A 19,369-nucleotide genomic window follows, 5' to 3' on the forward strand; every position below is an offset into this window, starting at 1 on the left:
TTGGTATCTATTGGAGTTCAATTCATGCCAATCTAACTTTACAAATGGCTGAATATGTACATAGGAAGTTACACAGTTGGCATATTTTTCAGGACCTAGTCATTGCATCAGGTCGCTTACCATAAGGTTGCCTATATAAAGTTGAAATATAATCATGTATGCTTTTGGAGACAAAATAAGTTAATACAATATCTGTGTGAAAATCTACACAAATTATGACCGGTATAGATTGGTTAAAGTAGCCTATACATACTTGCAGCTTTGCATTTAATAAATAACTTTGTTATGTAAACACAGGCAAAATGAGAGAGCCTGCATAATTTGTATTATCTACAAAGCTGGTTCTGTGGAAAAAATAGCTAATGTGTATCATCAAAACAGACTACTGTGATTTCATCATTTAGAAACAAATCAGTGAACATGAGGCTGTACTTTGTAATCTTCTAAAAAGCTGCATCCATAAGTGATAACAGGACATCTGCTTGCTGAAAGCAGTGCACTTGAACTGTCATGTTCTCTTACCTCTGATCCATGTGTCATGGGGTTAAATCCACAGAGGTTGCAGACAGTGTTCTTGCATTCTGTGCAGGTGTTGTAGTTGGGAGGGTCCTTGGAGCCCTTGTTGAGTTCCACCTTGCAGAGTGGACAAGTAGATTGGCCTGCTTTGGGAGCTGGTTGGGAGGATGCTGCTCCCTTTGGAGGAGCTGATGGGGGTTTGTCCACTTTGGCATGTACTGATGGGGGGACAATGGCCTTCTGGGGATGCGCTGCTTTCTTCTCCTCTGATTTCTGAGCAGCAGGTGGTTTGATCTCATTTGCAGGGGGCATCTTGGGAGAGGCATGGGCTGTTGTAGACACCTTGGGAGAAGCTGGCAGTGTGGTGCGGGGCTCATCCTGAACAGCTGAGGTGATCAACGTGGATGCAGAGCTAAAGATGGAGGAGCCAAAGCCAAACATCTTCCCAGACACAGAGTCTTTAGGTTTTGAGGGGACAGGCTGAGAGGTTCGAGTCACTGGCTCCTTTTTGGGTGAAGCTGGTGCAGTGGCTACTTTATAGGGACCAGATGATGTTGAAGTGTCTTTCTTTCGAGGAGCAGCAGGAGCTGAGACTTGGTTGGGTGAAGGTTTGGGTTTCATCATGGGATGTTCTGGATCTTCCATTCCTCCCAGTGCTCTCTGCATCTGACAGTTCAGGCACAGCCACTCCTTCACCTTAAACATTTTCACATTGTAAGAGGAATACAGAATTGGATACATTTCTTATACAGCTCTTTCTACGCATGATGGAAAGTGGCACAAGCAAATGTTTCTGCAGTGATATCATCAGACACTTTCCTTACTCTCTAGGACATACATTGTCCAGCACACTGTGATACATCATTCTTGCTGTTTTGAGCTTTAACATGACTTGCAATTTAAGTATTTGGTGTATTGCATACGTACCAAGCACATTGTAAAAGAGATGAATAGGAACCATCTAAAAATTCCACTTCTATTCACTATAGGTCTAGTACCATGCTACTGTTGGTAGAATTAATATGGGTCAAGAACAAATCAGGAAATGAAATAGTCATAACGACTTCACATGAGACTTTGCATTGTCTATCTTTTATAAAGGCCAGAAATTGTCAGTAAATGCAAATATACTAAAATCCCAAACTATTCATACAGGCTAAAACCTTACCACACTGGTTTTTCCTACCATATTTGTATGAGGAGAGACTAAACAAGTAATGAATAGACCAACTGTGCAATGTCTAAAAGTTATTTCTGGAACTGAAATACATTGATGGAAACGAATATACATTTCAAATCTGACAGATAACAATTTCATTTCAGAATGACTACGATTTTCCTATGGATGATTTGTGGAGAGATTATTTATCTATCTGAACTTTTCTATAAAAGAGAGAGCCTTGTCTAAATAATATTATAAACTGGGTGGTTCGAGCCCTAAATGCTGATTGCCTGAAAGCTGTGGTATATCAGACCTTATACCATGGGTATGACAAAACATTTACTTTACCTGCTCTAACTACATTGGTAACTGGTCTATAATAGCAATGGTGCACCTTGGGGGTTTGAGGTATATGGCCAAAATATATATTGGCCATATACCACACCCCCCATGCCTTATTGCTTAAATATAGCACTCATAATTAATTTACAAAGTAATAAAGTGATTCTGTTTGTTTTACCTCAGAAACATGTGGCATGGGGTTAAATCCACAGAGGTTGCAGACAGTGTTCTTGCATTCTGTGCAGGTGTTGTAGTTGGGAGGGTCCTTGGAGCCCTTGTTGAGTTCCACCTTGCAGAGTGGACAAGTAGATTGGCCTGCTTTGGGTGCTGGTTGGGAGGATGCTGCTCCCTTTGGAGGAGCTGATGGGGGTTTGTCCACTTTGGCCTGTACTGATGGGGGAAACGTGGCCTGCTGGGGTTGCTCTGCTTTCTTCTCATCTGCTCTCCGAGCAGCAGGTGGTTTGATCTCCTTTGCAGGGGGCATCTTGGGAGAGGCTGGTGCAGACACCTTGGGGGAAGCTGGGGGTGTGAAGCGGGGCTCATCCTGAACAGCTGAGGTGATCAAAGTGGATGCAGAGCTGAAGATAGAGGAGCCAAAGCCAAACATCTTCCCAGACACTGACTCTTCAGGCTTTGACTGAGCAGGCTGAGATTTAGCACCACCAAAGTCGGAGAAACCCCCTGACTGCTCTTTGGTGGGCTGGGCCTCTGGTGGCACAGCTTTGGCAGGAGAGGCTCCACTTTTTGGAGGCTGTTGCTGAGGCTTCCCAGGCTCCTGCTGTGTGGATGGGGAAGCATTACTCTGCTTAAGCCCAGGTTGGCCTGGCTGCTCTGGTGGTTTCTGAAGCCCTGATGTTCTCCTGTTCTCCTGTATTGTCTTCTGAGCAGGAGCTGAGCTGGCAGGTTTCTGAGGGTGTGCTGCTTTAGCAACCTCTGTCTTGGGTGGCTGTGTTGCTGATGTAGCAGGTTTCCTCTGAGGGGAGTCTGGTGTTGGAGTGCCTTTCTTTTGGGGTGTGCTGGGTGGGACAGTGGTCCTCTGAGGTGCAGAACTGTTGTTGGGAGAAGGTTGGGGTTTTATCATGGGAGGTCCTGGGGATTCCATTCTCTTCGTCTGGCAGTTCAAACACAGCCACTCCTTCGCCTGAAGGAAAACAACCGTGTTAAGATGGTCAAATAACATGATACTACATGGTTCATCTATTAACCTGATTTCATGTTCAACATAATCAGTAAACAAAAAGCAGTGTTCCTTTCTGCTGATAAACACCTTCATGAAAACATTCACTATGTTCTGTGCCTATCATCATGAGTTAGTTTTAAGTCTTTGTAGAGGAGCCCAAGCTGATTTTCAATTCTAGTTGCCACTAAACATCAGTAACATGACATTGCTACTGTGTAGTGTTGAAGCTAAGATGGTTTAAATTCATGTCAGTGTCCTCAAGGAAATTCAAGTATGAAATGAACTATTAGAGAAGACAGCGTTCACCCATTGTGTAAAATATATTCGTAATTATTTCATGTTCGCTAAATACACCTTTTTGGGTAATTAAGCAATTATTGATTGATATTATTATACTGTAGCCATTAGCCAATAGTATTCAGAGTAAATACTCTATGTTGTTTACACAAGAGGCTATACCTTAGCGTAATTCTTTGACTGTCACTTAGGAGGGAGCTGATCGTCAGCCTAAAAATGTATTTTTTTAATTTAAAAATGTATTTCACCATTATTTAACCAGGTAGGCCAGTTGAGAACAAGTTCTCATTTACAACTGCGACCTGGCCAAGATAAAGCAAAGCAGTGCGACAAAAACAGCAACACAGAGTTACACGTGGGAAAAACAAATGTACAGTCAATAATACAATAGAAAAATCTATATACATTGTGTGCAAATGTAGTACAATTAGGGACGAAAGGCAATAGGCCATAGTGGCGAAATAATTACAATTTAGCATTAACACTGCAGTGATAGATGTGCAGATGATGATGTTGAAGTAGAGATACTGTGGTGCAAAAGAGCAAAAATAAACAAGAAAATGGGGATGAGGTAGTTGGGTGGGCTATTTACAGATGGGCTGTGTACAGGTGCAGTGATCAGTAAGCTGCTCTGACAGCTGATCCTTAAAGTTAGTGAGGGAGATATAAGTATCCAGCTTCAGAGATTTTTGCAATTAGTTCCAGTCATTGGCAGCAGAGACCTGGCAGGAAAGGCCAAAGGAGGAGTTGGCTTTGGGGATGACCAGTGAAATATACCTGCTGGAGCGCGTGCTATGAGTACTGCTATGGTGACCAGTGAGCTGAGATTTAGGCGGGGCTTTAACTAGCAAAGACTTATAGATGACCTGGAGCCAGTGGGTTTGGTGACGAATATGAAGTGAGGGCCAGCCAACGAGAGCATACAGGTCGCAGTGGTGGGTAGTATATGGGGCTTTGGTGACAAAACGGATGGCACTGTGATAGACTGCATCCAATTTGCTGAGTAGAGTGTTCGAGGCTATTTTGTAAATGACATTACCAAAGTCAAGGATCAGTAGGATAGTCAGTTTTACGACGGTATGTTTAGCAGCATGAGTGAAGGAGGCTTTGTTGCGAAATAGGAAGCCGATTATAGATTTAAATTTGGATTGGAGATGCTTAATGTGAGTCTGGAAGGAGAGATTACAGTCTAACCAAACACCTAGGTATTTGTAGTTGTCCACATATTCTAAGTCAGAACCGTCCAGAGTAGTGATGCTAGTCGGATGCAGGCAGCAATCGGTTGAAGAGCATGCATTTAGTTTACCTTGCATTTAAGAACAGTTGGAGGCCACTGAAAGAGTGTTGTATGGCATTGAAGCTCGTCTGGAGGTATGTTAACACAGAGTCCAAAGAAGGGCCAGAAGTATACAGAATGGTGTCGTCTGCGTGGAGGTGGATCAGAGAATCACCAGCAGCAAGAGCAACATCATTGATATATACAGAGAAAAGAGTTGGCCCGAGATTTGAACCCTGTGGCACCTCCATAGAGACTGCCAGAGGTCCGGACAACAGGCCCTCCAATTTGACACACTGAACTCTATCTGATATGTAGTTGGTGAACCAGGCGAGGCAGTCATTTGAGACACCAAGGCTGTTGAGTCTGCCAATAAGAATGTGGTGATTGACAGAGTCGAAAGCCTTGGCCAGGTCGATGAAGACGGTTGCACAGTACTGTCTTTTATCAATGGCAGATATGATGTCGTTTAGGACCTTGAGCATGGCTGAGGTGCACCCATAACAAGCTCGGAAACCAGATTGCATAGCGGAGAAGGTACGGTGGGATTCTAAATGGTCAGTGATCTGTTTGTTAACTTGGCTTTCAAAGACTTGAGAAAGGCAGGGTAGGATAGATATAGGTCTGGAACAGTTTGGGTCTAGAGTGTCTCCCCCTTTGAAGAGGAGGATGACTGCGGCAGCTTTCCAATCTTTAGGGATCTCAGACAATATGAAAGAGAGGTTGATCAGGCAAGTAATAGGAGTTGCAACAATTGCAGTGGATAATTTTAGAAAGAGAGGGTCCAGATTGTCTAGCCCATCTGATTTGTAGGGGTCCAGATTTCAGAACATCAGCGAACTCGACCATTAAAATTCTCGATTATCGTAGATTTACCGGTGGTGACAGTGTTTCCTAGCCTCAGTGCAGTGGGCCACTGGGAGGAAGTACTCTTATTCTCCATGGACATTACAATGTCCCAAAACATTTGGGAATTTGTGCTACAGGATGCAAATGTCTGTTTGAGAAAGCTAGCCTTTGCTTTCCTAACTGACTGTGTATATTGGTTCCTAACTTCCCTGAAAAGTTGCATATCGCGGGGGCTTTCGATGCTAATGCAGTACGCCACATGATGTTTTTGTGCTGGTTAAGGGCAGTCAAGTCTGGAGTGAACCAAGGGCTATATCTGTTCTTAGTTCTACATTTTTTTAATGGGACATGCTTATTTAAGATGGTGAGGAAAGCCCTTTTAAAGAATAACCAGGCATCCTCTACTGACGGGATGAGGTCAAAATCCTTCCAGATCGATAATGTGTCCTACATAGCTGACTGCCTGCACTCACAATTCCAATGGCCCCTACTGTAAATAGTAACAATAATAATAATTTATTTCACATGCAAAAGGTTTTCAGACCCCTTGATTTTATTCACATTTTATTACCTTACAGACGTATTCTAAAATGGATACAATTGTTTTTTTTCCCTCATCAATCTAAACACAATACCCCATAATAACAAACCAAAAAAAGGTTTGTACATTTTCTTTGCAAATGTATAAAAAAAAATTAACTGAAAAATCACATTTATAGAAGTATTCAGACCCTTTCCTCTGTACTTTGTTAAAGCACCATTGGCAGTGATTAAAGCCTTGAGTCTTCTATGATATGACGCAACAAGATTGACACACCTGTATTTGGGGAGTTTCTCCCAATATTCTCATGCTCCTTCAAATTGGATGGGGAGCATCGCTGCAAAGCAATTTTTTGGTCTCTCCAGAGATGTTAGATCGGGTTCAAGTCCTGGCTTTGGCTGAGCCACTCAAGGACATTCAGAGACTTGTACCGAAGCCACTTTTGCGTTGGCTTGGCTGTGTGCTTAGGGTCATTGTCCTGTTGGAAATTGAACTTACGCCCCACTCTGAGGTCCTGAGTGCTCTGGAGCAGGTTTTCATCAAGAATCTCTCTGTACTTTTCTTCGTTCATCTTTCCCTCGATCCTGACTAGTCTCCAAGTCCCTGTAGCTGAAAAACATCCCCACAGCATAATGCTGCCACCACCATGCTTCACCTTAGGGATGGTGCCAGGTTTACTCCAGACGCGACACATGGCATTCAGGCCAAAGATTTCAATCTTGATTTCATCAGACCAGAGAATCTTGTTTCTCATGGTCTGAGAGCCTTTGGCAAACTCCAAGCAGGCGGTCAAGTGCTTTTTACTGAGGTGTGGCTTCACTCTACCATAAAGGCCTGATTGGTAGAGTGCTGCAGAGATGGTTGTCCTTCTGGAAGGTTCTCCCATCTCCACATAGGAACTCTGGAGCTTTGTCAGAGTGACCATTGGGTTCTTGGTCTCCTCCCTGACCAAGGCTCTTCTCCCCCGATTGCTCAGTTTGGTCGGGCAGGACAGCTCTAGGAAGAGTCTTGGTGCTTCCAAACTTCTTCCATTTAAGAATGATGGAGGCCACTGTGTTCTTTGTGTCCTTCAATGCTGAAGACATTTTTTGGTACCCTTCCCCAGATCTGTGCCTCAACACAACCCTGTCTCTGAGCTCTACGGCAATTCCTTCAACCTCATGGCTTGGTATTTGCTCTGACATGCACTGTCAACTGTGAGACCTTATATAGACAGGGGTGTGACTTTCTAAATCATGTCCCATCAATTGAATGTACCACAGATGGACTACAATCAAGTTGTAGGAACATCTCAAGGATGATCAATGGAGACAGGATGCACCTGAGCTCAATTCGAGTCTCATAGCAAAGGGGCTGTATACTTATGTAAATAAGGTATTTCTGTTTTCTATTTTTTATAAATTTGCAAACATTTATAAAAATCTGTTTTCACTTTGTTCACATTTTTCCACCTGAGATTGCTCCTACCAACCTTAGGCCAGACATGGTACTCTGGTCCCCTTCACGAAAGGCTGTGTACATCATAGAGCTCACAGTCCCGTGGGAAAACTCTGTTGAAGAGGCCTACGAGCGTAAGAAACTGCGTTACACAGAGTTGGCAGCAGACGCAACTCAGCGTGGCTGGAATGCAAAGGTCTGGCCAGTTGAAGTGGGATGCAGAGGATTCGTGGCTTCTTCCATCATCAGGTTGCTGAAAGAACTTGGAATCCATGGACAGGCTCTGCGGCAGACCGTCAGAGCAGTTTCTCAAGCAGCTGAAAGAGGCAGCCAGTGGATCTGGATCAAACGGAAGGACCCTTGCTGGGCTATAACTTCATGACCCCCCACCCCCACCTGAGAACCCAATTCAGATCCCTCCAACTTGAGGAGGGCATATGAAGTATGCGGTCAGCTGTATGGCTGGCTCAGGGAAGAGGACGCCCCTGCCTTGCATAGTCCCGTGGGACATCTTAATTGGGCATGGGACACAAGCTAAGGCTTGATTACCCTTTAGCTGGCCACCTTTGATGAGGGTGTTTAGTGATTAAAGGCCGAAACCCACTGATTCGAAGGCACACTACTGAGGATGTGTCCCAAAATTGACATCTTACCCCAGTCTAAGAAATAAACCTCCCATGCCACTCTGTCAACATCACGGCAAATCTCATGTGAGTGCATTCCATCTATTGGCACAATGGACAGTTTAACATCTCGTCCCGTGTTTTATGATTCTGATCATCTGGACCAGTCCAGTGACTGCTGTGAAAGGACAGCTGACAACATAGGAAAGTCTGTGTGACAGCTTGGAGAGACAGCTGACCGGAGGGAATAGACCCCACTGGGGCTGTCATGGGCTAGCTACCCATGTTGGCAGTCTCCGACGCTGTTTCAGTATGTTGGAGACACCCGCTAAGTGCTACTGAAAGTCAACAAAGGAACATACCCCTAGAGCCTGCGAGAGCTGGGGCGCAAGATGGCTCAACGACTGATCACACGGTTACGGACCCAGGAACGGAAACGACTACGAGTAGGAACACAGCACATGAGACAACCATAACAGCAGCAGGACACACACTTCAGGTGTGCAGCTGTGGTTGGGAGAGAGTAACATCGGCAAGGGGGTTAAGGATCCATCAAGGGAGGAAAAGGTGCTTGGGAGAGCAGAGACAGGGACCTCGCATTGACCAGTACTTCTTACGAAGCAGCCAGTCAAATCAGTCGAATGAAGCACAGCGACGGGACGCAAACCAAAGTTCGCAGAGCATCAGCACCCCTGTAACTGAGGAGGATAACACAAGCACAGAAATGCCGGTGGATGAACTCACCCAACCACGGAGACCTCTAAAAGAGGAAAAGATCAAAGGGCACAGACCGAGTGTGAAGTGGCCCAAAGCTGTTGAAAAGAGAGAGTGGGAAACAATCAACAACGACCTGACAAAAATCTTGGAACAACAGGTAGGAACAGCAGAGAAAAAGCTTGAAAGGATGGGAGACATTATCTACCACTACGGAGAAGAGCGCTTTGGAGTAAACGAAAGGAGAAGTGGCAAGACACCACCCCCGCCAGCCAAATCTAGGAGACAGCAGGAGATCGAGATACTTGTCAGAGAGAGAAGGCAGCTGAGGAAGCAGTGGAAGAAGGCCTCTGATGCAGAGAGAGAAGGTCTCATGCTACTCCAAGCAGACATTAAATGTCGGCTGGCAACCTTGCGAAAAGAGCGGAAAATTTAAGGAAACTTCGTAGGAAGAAGGTACACTCAAGAACACGGTTCTATAAAAAAACCTTTAAGTTTGTCAAAGATCTCTTCGCAAAGGAAAAGTGCGGAATCCTAAAAACTCCAAAGCCTGAACTGGAAGAACATCTGGAAAAGGTCCACCAGGACATGAAAAGGCATGAGCAGATAGTCATCCCACATGACATCCCACCTATTCAACCACCAGAATTCAATCTGCACACTGACCCTCCAAAATGGAGGGAAGTAGAGAACGTTGTCCGAAGAGCAAGAGCGGCCTCTGCTCCTGGGCCTAATGGAGTACCATACAAGCTCTACAAGAACGCCCCGGATGTTCTACGCTTTCTTTGGAGGCTCATGAGGATAGTGTGGCAGAAGGAAATAATACCAAAGGCATGGCGAAGGGCTGGTGGTGTGCTAATCCCGAAAGAGAAGGATGCGACAGACATCAGTCAATTCCGACCAATCTCCCTTCTCAACGTCGAAGGGAAGATCTTTTTCAGTATAATAGCACAGAGGCTGTCCACTTATCTGGAAAGGAACAAGTACATTGATACATCTGTACAGAAAGCAGGCATTCCTGGTTTCTCTGGTTGCCTGGAACATACTAGTATGATTTGGCACCAGATCCAAACAGCTAAGAAGGACAAGAGAGACCTCTATGTCATCTTCCTCGACCTGGCCAATGCCTTTGGCTCAGTTCCCCATGAACTCCTCTGGGAATCCTTCAACATTTTCCACGTACCAGAACCCATCACTACACTGGTAAAGGCCTATTTCCAAGACCTGCAATTGTGTTTCACAACACCTGACTTCACAACAACATGGCAGCGCTTGGAAGTAGGCATAATGGCAGGCTGTACAATTTCTCCTCTGGCCTTCACTATGGCCATGGAAGTCATCATCAGGGCATCGAGATGGGTGGTCGGCGGTGAGAGAACTAAGGAAGGGCTCCGTCTCCCACCTATCCGAGCATACATGGATGACATGACTATACTGACCACCACTGCAGCATGCACCAGGCGGCTACTTGCAAAACTGCAGGATAACATCAAGTGGGCCCGGATGAAAATCAAGCCAAGCAAATCTCGAAGCATCTCCATAGTCAAGGGACAGCTTAAAGATGTGAGGTTCTGCATTGGAGATGACCCGATACCAACGGTGTCTGAGCAACCCATCAAGAGCCTGGGTAGATGGTACAACGAAAGCCTCCGGGATAAAGATCAAGTGCAGCAAGTAAGGCAGGACATCGCCGACGGTCTTGAGAACATCAACAAGACCCTACTGCCTGGGAGGCTCAAGCTTTGGTGCCTACAGTTTGGACTTCTCCCGGGTAATGTGGCCACTCACCGTCTATGAGGTCCCAATAACAACAGTGGAGAAGATGGAGCGAACCATTACCTCATACGTGAAGAAATGGCTGGGTGTCCCACGATGCCTGAGTAACATCGGCCTCTATGGCAAAGGGGTCCTTGAACTACCTCTTACAAGTCTAACGGAGGAGTACAAGTGCTCTAAAGTAAGACTTCAGATGACATTGAAGGACTCCAAAGACCAGACCATTAGCAAGGCTGCACCTCTCCTACAAACTGGACGGAAATGGACATCATCCAAGGCTGGGCAGCAAGCAACATCAGCCCTGAGACACCAAGACATTGTGGGGAATATCCAGCATGGAAGAGGATGCTTTGGCCTGGCAGCAAGCAAACCAACGTTCCATAAGGCAACAACATCTGAACGCAGGAAACTGGTGGTCGAGGAGGTGCGCAGACAGGAGGAGACTGCAAGAAGTGCAAAGGCTGTCTCTCTTGCTAAACAAGGGCAATGGACGCGGTGGGAAGGCCTGGAGAGGAGAAAGATCAACTGGAGTGAGCTTTGGCAAATGGAGGCAAGCAACATCAGCTTCATCATAAGAGCTGTTTATGATGTGCTTCCATCACCAAAAAATCTACATCAATGGTATGGCGAGGACTCGACCTGCCCCCTCTGCCCAGCTCCAGCGACTCTCAGGCATATAATGACAGGTTGCAAGACCAGCCTCTCACAAGGCCGCTACACCTGGAGGCACAATCAGGTCCTCAAGAGCCTGGCTGCAGCACTTGAGACCAAGAGGAGTGCAACCAATTCATTACCTCCAAAAACAAGCAATCCCGTCAAAACAACAACATTCATCCGGGAGGGACAGAAAAGGCCCAAGTATCCTCCTACAAAGCCAGAAACTGGACACCTAGCCATGGCCCGGGACTGGAAGATGCTTGTCGATATTGGCCAGCAACTCATTTTTCCACCTGAGATTGCTCCTACCAACCTTAGGCCAGACATGGTACTCTGGTCCCCTTCACGAAAGGCTGTGTACATCATAGAGCTCACAGTCCCGTGGGAAAACTCTGTTGAAGAGGCCTACGAACGTAAGAAACTGCGTTACACAGAGTTGGCAGCAGACCCAACTCAGCGTGGCTGGAATGCAAAGGTCTGGCCAGTTGAAGTGGGATGCAGAGGATTCGTGGCTTCTTCCATCATCAGGTTGCTGAAAGAACTTGGAATCCATGGACAGGCTCTGCGGCAGACCGTCAGAGCAGTTTCTCAAGCAGCTGAAAGAGGCAGCCAGTGGATCTAGATCAAACGGAAGGACCCTTGCTGGGCTATAACTTCATGACCCCCCACCCCCACCTGAGAACCCAATTCAGATCCCTCCAACTTGAGGAGGGCATATGAGGTATGCGGTCAGCTGTATGGCTGGCTCAGGGAAGAGGACGCCCCTACCTTGCATAGTCCCGTGGGACATCTTAATTGGGCATGGGACACAAGCTAAGGCTTGGTTACCCTTTAGCTGGCCACCTTTGATGAGGGTGTTTAGTGATTAAAGGCCGAAACACCCACTGATTCGAAGGCACACTACTGAGGATGTGTCCCAAAATTGACATCTTACCCCAGTCTAAGAAATAAACCTCCCATGCCACTCTGTCAACATCACGGCAAATCTCATGTGAGTGCATTCCATCTATTGGCACAATGGACAGTTTAACATCTCGTCCCGTGTTTTATGATTCTGTCATTATGGGGTATTGTGTGTAGATTGATGAGGATTATTTTTATTTAATCAATTTTTGAATACTTTCCAAACGCACTGTATATACTGCTTTTCTAGACATCCAAAGCACTTTACATAGCAAGGGGGAAGCTCACCTCATCCACCACCAATGTGTAGCACGCACTTGGGTGATGCACGGGAACCAATATACGGCAGAACCCTCACCACACATAAGCTATCAGGTGGAGAGGTGAGGAGTGATATATGCCAATTAGGAATGAGAGGTGATTAGGTGGCCGGGGTTAACATCCCTACTCTTACAATAAGTGCCATCAGATTATTTTGTGACCACAGTGAGTCAGGATACCTGTTTAACGTCCCATCTGAAAGACGGCACCCTACTCAGGGCAATGTTCCCATCACTGCCATGGGGCATTGGGATCTCCTAAGACCAGAGGGAAGCGTGCCCCCCCCCACTGGCGCTCCAACCCCACCTCCAGCTGCATCTGGTCTCCCTCCCTGCTCCTGCTGAGCTTCAAAGGCAAGCCAGCAGTGGGATACTGTAAATGGTCCATCAGGTCTACATACATGAGCTTGGTGTTTGTATCTGTTTATCTGCTCTCTGATAGTGATACCGCCCTCCTGAGGGAAGCACATAATGCAGGCTATCAGACCAAAGGCCACTTGTGGAAAAGTAGACCATACCTCCCACTGCCTCCTGTAATGGTACGAGGCCTCTGTGATGGTACGAGGCCTCTGTGATGGTAAGAGAGTCACAGGTCTGCATAAAGCACTGATAACACTAACTGATCTTATCACTTCTTAGAAATGTGCTGTTTACCAAGTCACAGGCAAAACTATTCTGTTTCTCTTTATGGTACTGCAGTGACTGTCAGGTCAAACAGCAGGTTGACGTTTATTGTCATGAGTCTTGTCCTGAAGGCAGAAATGAGCGACTTTCACCTAGATAGGCCAGGTGAAAAGTAAAAATTGTCTATATTGTAAAAATGTATGAAAACAAAAATGTGATATTGGGTCTTAATTTAAGGTTAGGGTTAGGCATTAGGGTTAGCAGTGTAGTTAAGGTTAGGGTTAAGGTTAGGTTTAAAATCGAATTTATGACTTTGTGGCTGTGCCAGCTAGTGAACACGCTGCAGAGGTTCCTCCAGAACAAGATTCATTATGCTAACCTGCGATCAAACACCTAAATTATCTCAATCACAGTAGTGGGTCTATATAATCAACCCATTCCACTCACAAACACAGCAAGCTCTCCATTCTGCAGATTACTAGTGTAGACCACTATCATGAGTCTGTACTGGCATCACGTGAGATCAAGTGGCCTTGGACTGTCCTTGCCAATCTACCCTACAAACAGTGTGCATTGAATTACAGAGTCAAGTGTCAAGTCCTTTTGTGCTGCAGATAACCTAGAAGACGGCGTGTCCATTTAGAGCACCACCCAACATGGTGTTCCCTGACAGTGTAGCGCAGTCTGGGGATAAAAAGGCTTTGTCTACAGCAGCTTTCGACCTATCACAATCACGTGTCATTACCGCGCCAGCATGGATTTAGCTGTGAATATCTCACTAAAACCATTATGCTGAATGCATCTCTAGCAGAAGCCATCACAAAGCATGCCAGCGAAGGTATAAGATTCAATCATAGCCAGGCATTGGGGAACCCAGCACAGTGGTCTGGAATTACACTTAAAGGTGTGTGCTTGCTTTAGTTATAAGCTTTGGGTCAGAATAGTGCCTCTGGAGAGATAATATATAATTGTGTGCATTCACCAGATTGATTATTGTGCTACAGCCTTGCATCCGTCTCTACACAGTGAAGCAAGCAAGACTAGCTTTACTCTGCTCCAATGAACATTGATGATGAGAGATTTGACAGAATGACTCATTAAGCAAGCCAGTTAAAACTCTCTTAGAGATAATCACATCCTAAAAATAGCTTGCTTTATAACCATCATGTACACCAGAGTGCATCTGAGTGGCAGTGATCATGTAGGCCTTACCCACGAATGACTGTGTAGAAATCAGAACTTAGTGGGACGTGGGGCCTGTTTACATGACCCTTTCTGAAACCCAGTCTCTGGCTCAACGCATGATCGATTGCATAATTGCAAATGAATGAGTCGTCAGCATCAAATTGTAAGATTTAACAGCTTGTAGTAAAGTGGTGGCAGCTAAATAATATTACCTAGCATTATATTGCACTATATTGACGCGGTCAATTTTGAAGGGATTGTGACAGTGAAATAGCATCTTCTAAAATATTATAGTGACACCACAGCACCAATGGGTCTACATAGGTTAATGGCAGCATTGCCAGGGCATAGGACTGTAGATATGAAAATATTGTTATACTATTAATCAATAAATACAGCCACAAAGCAGTGAAAATGATACAGCGATCTTACCACGGTAACATGTGGCATGGGGTTAAATCCACAGAGGTTGCAGACAGTGTTCTTGCATTCTGTGCAGGTGTTGTAGTTGGGAGGGTCCTTGGAGCCCTTGTTGAGTTCCACCTTGCAGAGTGGACAGGTAGATTGGCCTGCTTTGGGAGCTGGTTGGGAGGATGCTGCTCCCTTTGGAGGAGCTGATGGGGGTTTGTCCACTTTGGCATGTACTGATGGGGGAAACGTGGCCTGCTGGGGATGCGCTGCTTTCTTCTCATCTGCTCTCTGAGCAGCAGGTGGTTTGATCTCCTTTGCAGGGGGCATCTTGGGAGAGGCCTGGACCGGTGCAGACACCTTGGGGGAAGCTGGGGGTGTGAAGCGGGGCTCATCCTGAACAGCTGAGGTGATCAAAGTGGATGCAGAGCTGAAGATAGAGGAGCCAAAGCCAAACATCTTCCCAGACACTGACTCTTCAGACTTTGAGGGGGTAGGCTGAGATTTAGGAACACCAAAGTCGAAGAAGCCCCCTGACTCCTGCTTGGTGGGCTGGGCCTCTGGTGGCACAGCTTTGGCAGGAGAGGCTCCACTTCTTTGAGGCTTCCCAGGCTCCTGCTGTGTGGATGGGGAAGCATTACTCTGCTTAAGCCCAGGTTGGCCTGGCTGCTCTGGTGGTTTCTGAAGCCCTGATGTTCTCCTGTTCTCCTGTATTGTCTTCTGAGCAGGAGCTGAGCTGGCAGGTTTCTGAGTGTCTGCTGCTTTAGCAACCTCTGTCTTGGGTGGCTGTGTTGCTGATGTAGCAGGTTTCCTCTGAGGGGAGTCTGGTGTTGGAGTGTCTTTGTTCTGTGGTGCAGGAGATGTAGAGGCTTTGTTGGGTGAAGGCTGGGGCTTCATCTTAGGGGGTCCAGGTGGGTAAGAGCCTCCGAGTGCTCTCTGCATCTGGCAGGTCAGACATAGCCACTCCTTACCCTGCAATGGAAATCATGGTTTTAGCATCATATACTGATTTTCTTTAACAAAACACATCTGTGAACCATTATCATGATCAAGGTTTTTTTTCATGATCTATCTTTTGTTCTAAATTCATTCATACTAGTAGTACATAATGGTTTTAATTTATTGTTCAAAATATGTGCATATTAGAATAACATTGTGTCTTTGTCTTTACATTACAGGCAATTACCCTCCTACCATGGAAATGATTGTAGTGAGCATGCTGACTGAACTGTCAATAAATCAGATTACTCTCTTGAAGCAGCCTGCTAAGTGGTAACTAAAGTCAATATTCTGACTGATCAAATCAAGTTGGCCAGGCCCAATTATGCTCAATTCTCCACTGTACAAAAACATATCTAAATAGTTTGACATAGAATGCGATTCATAGTACAAATGCTACAAGGTGAACTAAGGTCAAAAATAATATATTAGGCCTACTGTTAAATAACTGATAAATTACTAACAATATACAGTACCAGTGTCACGCCCTGACCTTAGAGATCCTTATTTATTCTCTATGTTTGGTTAGGTCAGGATGTGACTCGGGTGGGAAAATCTATGTTTTCTTTTTCTTTGTTGTTTTGCCAGTGTGGTTCCCAATCAGAGGCAGCTGTCTATCGTTGTCTCTGATTGGGGATCATATATAAGTTGTGATTTTCTGTTTGGGTTTGTGGGGTGTTATTTTCTGTTTAGTGTCTGTGCCTGACGGAACTGTTCGCTTTCGTTTTTGGATTTGTTATTTTTGTTTGAGTGTTTCTTGTAAATAAATATCATGAACACTTTCCACTCTGCGCTTTGGTCCACTCTTCCTTCCACCGACGACGAGCGTTACAACCAGTCAAAAGTTTGTTTTTAAAGAAAAAAACACAGAGGATGCCAAGGGTGCAAAGCTGTCATCAAGGCAAAGGGTGGCTACTTTGAAGAATCTCAAATATAAAATATATGTTGACTTGTTTAACACTTTTTTGGTTACTAGATGATTCCATATGTGTTATTTCATAGTTTTCATGTCTTCACTATTATTCTACAGTGTAGAAAATAGTCCAAATAAATAAAAACCCTTGATTGAGTAGGTGTGTGCAAACTTTTGACTGGTACTGTATACTTCAGCAATAAGGCCCGGGGGTGTGGTATATGTGCAATATAACACGGCTAAGGGCTGTTCTTACGCGCAATGCAGAGTGCCTGGTATATTGGCCATATATCACAAACCCTCGAGGAGCCTTATTGCTATTATAAACTGGTTACCAGAGTAATGACAGCAGTTAAACTAAACATTTTGTAATATCCGTGGTATACGGTCTGATATACCGTATAGTATATAGTTCAAGGGTCAAACCACTCAGTTTCTAATGTTAAATATATACTGGAATTAATCTCTACTTACACCCGAGTCAGGAGGACTGAAGCCACACAAGCTGCAGACGACAGTCTTACACTGTGTGCAGGTGTTATGGTTGGGTGGCTCCTTGGTGTTCAGGTTGAGTCCAATAGTGTTACACACTGGACACAGGGGTTTAGCTCCAGCCATAGGTCCAGCATTAGACTGAGTCCCAGGTTTACCAGAAGCCTGCTGCTGTGGTGTAGTCCTGGGGGAGCCCTGCTGCTGAGTCCCTTTCTTAGGGAACCCTTGTGGCTGAACTCCAAACTTAGGGGACCCTTGCTGTTGTGGTCTACCCTTAGAAGGGGCTTGCTGTTGAGCTCCAACCTTAGGTGAACCTTGTTGTTGGGGTCCAACATTAGTAAGAGCTTGATGTTGAGCCCCAACTTTATGTGAACCTTGCTGTTGGGGTCCACTTTTAGCAGGGGCTTGCTGTTGAGCTCCAAACATAGGCAAACCTTGCTGTTGTGGTCCACACTTAGGAGCTTGTTGTTGAGCCCCAACCTTAGGTGACCATTGTTGTTGTGGTTCACCCTTAGCAGGGGCTTGCTGTTGAGCCCCTACCACAGGGTAATCTTGTTGTGGTCCAGCTTTAGGAGGTCCTTGCTGCTGGGGGGCTTGTTGTAGTCTTCCTTTACCAGGTCCTTCCTGTTGAGGCCCACCTTTATGAGGTCCTTGCTGTTGAGGTCCACCCTTATCAGGGGCTTCCTGTTGTGGTCCACCCTTAGCAGGGGCTTGCTGTTTTGACCCACCCTTAGTGGAGGCTTGCTGCCCGCTAGGTTTGTCTGCTTGACCAGCCTGGCCATTCCCCTGGAGCTGGGGTCCTCCCTGTTTAGGAGGTGCCTGGTCCTGTTTCCTATGTCCCTGCTGCGGGGCCTTCCGAGGGCCAGGGCCTGACCCAGGCTGCTGAGTGCCTGCTTTCTGTTTGTCCCCCTCCGCATTATCCCCAAACAGACTTCCTCTGACAGCAGAAGAGACGGAGCTGAGGGGATTTGCACCACTTAAAAAGTTAGAGAACATGGCAGGTTCCTCCTCGCTGGACTCTACAGAGCTGCCTGAGTCAGAGCAGGAGCTGTCCTCTCTCTTCTCTCCTGCAGGGGCCTGGGGAGGAACTGGGGCTGGGGGTAGGGCATCTACCGCCCCACTACTGCTGTAGCTGCTACTACTGCTACTGTTGCTGCTGCTGCCTGGGCTCTCCTCTGGTTCAAATTCTACACCAGACTTCCTACAGAAACGATAGAGAGGGAGATGGGGGGGGTAGAAAGAGAGAGAGTTAAGGTAGAGAGTGTGGAAGAGAGGTGGGGTGAAGGTTAGGGAGAGAGAGCATGACAGAAAAATATAGAGAGAGAATGAGAGGAATCTGAGCATATTTGTAATGCATTTACAATATTCTGATTTCACATGCTACCCCAGGCAGGCAGAGGATGGTAAACAAATATATTGGAAAATAATGAGAACACAGGGAACATAATGCTATTAATGCCTCTGAGGTCCGTTTGTTATTCCCTCTCTGTATCCTGATACACCTCATATCCTGCATAGAAAATACACATATTAATCAATTGCTACATGGCTATAGCAACAGATTGTCAATGCAGAGAGAGATAGAGATATATAGAGAGAGAGAGAGAGAGAGAGAGAGAGAGAGAGAGAGAGAGAGAGAGAGAGAGAGAGAGTGAATATTGGAACAATATTTATACGATAGGAATGTTAGGAATGGTCAGTGGGGACCTAAAGAATAATCATGTCATATTGTTAATTATTTTTGTGATGTTATTAAAAACTGCATGAGCCAAACACTGTAACTTAGAAACACATTCTAGCTTTCAAGTTTCCATCCAATATGACGTTAATACAATATTAAGAACGATGAAACTATTTTTGTTAAGATATGAATGTGATTTTGGTTTTCTAATGAGATAATATTTTGTCATGTCCGTTGCATATGAACTAAGCCCCTAATGCGGAACCGCTTTTCCGGCCAGTGCTTAAAAGGACTCGCTAAGAATTTAACATCTTCAGACCAGCAGATGGACAACGTGAGCTGAACTTTACGAATGCTTGAAACTCTAAGACTCAACACGAGCTGAAGAAGATAAAGACCTTAAGATTTCCAGTCTGCAGCTGGCCATGTAAAAGTGGTCCTAGAACTTTGACTGTCTATCCGAGAAAGGAAGGA

At 45.5% G+C, this 19,369-nt stretch overlaps 1 protein-coding gene across 1 annotated transcript in view; it reads right to left on the reverse strand.

Annotated features, from left to right (window-relative positions):
- The window catches only part of LOC115119048 (protein piccolo-like), a 161,727-nt gene extending 143,517 nt beyond the window's left edge, over positions 1-18,210 (reverse strand). Inside the window, exons 1-4 of the mRNA XM_065022150.1 lie at positions 17,197-18,210; positions 14,835-15,782; positions 2,199-3,161; positions 523-1,212 (exon numbers count right to left, since the gene is read on the reverse strand). Of these exons, the coding sequence (XP_064878222.1) occupies positions 523-1,212; positions 2,199-3,161; positions 14,835-15,782; positions 17,197-18,210 (3,615 nt within the window). The remainder of the gene's footprint in view (positions 1-522; positions 1,213-2,198; positions 3,162-14,834; positions 15,783-17,196) is intronic.
- Positions 18,211-19,369: the final 1,159 nt, after the last annotated feature.

The sequence above is a fragment of the Oncorhynchus nerka genome, linkage group LG9a (assembly GCF_034236695.1).
Source record: "Oncorhynchus nerka isolate Pitt River linkage group LG9a, Oner_Uvic_2.0, whole genome shotgun sequence".
Classification (NCBI taxonomy): Eukaryota; Metazoa; Chordata; class Actinopteri; order Salmoniformes; family Salmonidae; genus Oncorhynchus; species Oncorhynchus nerka.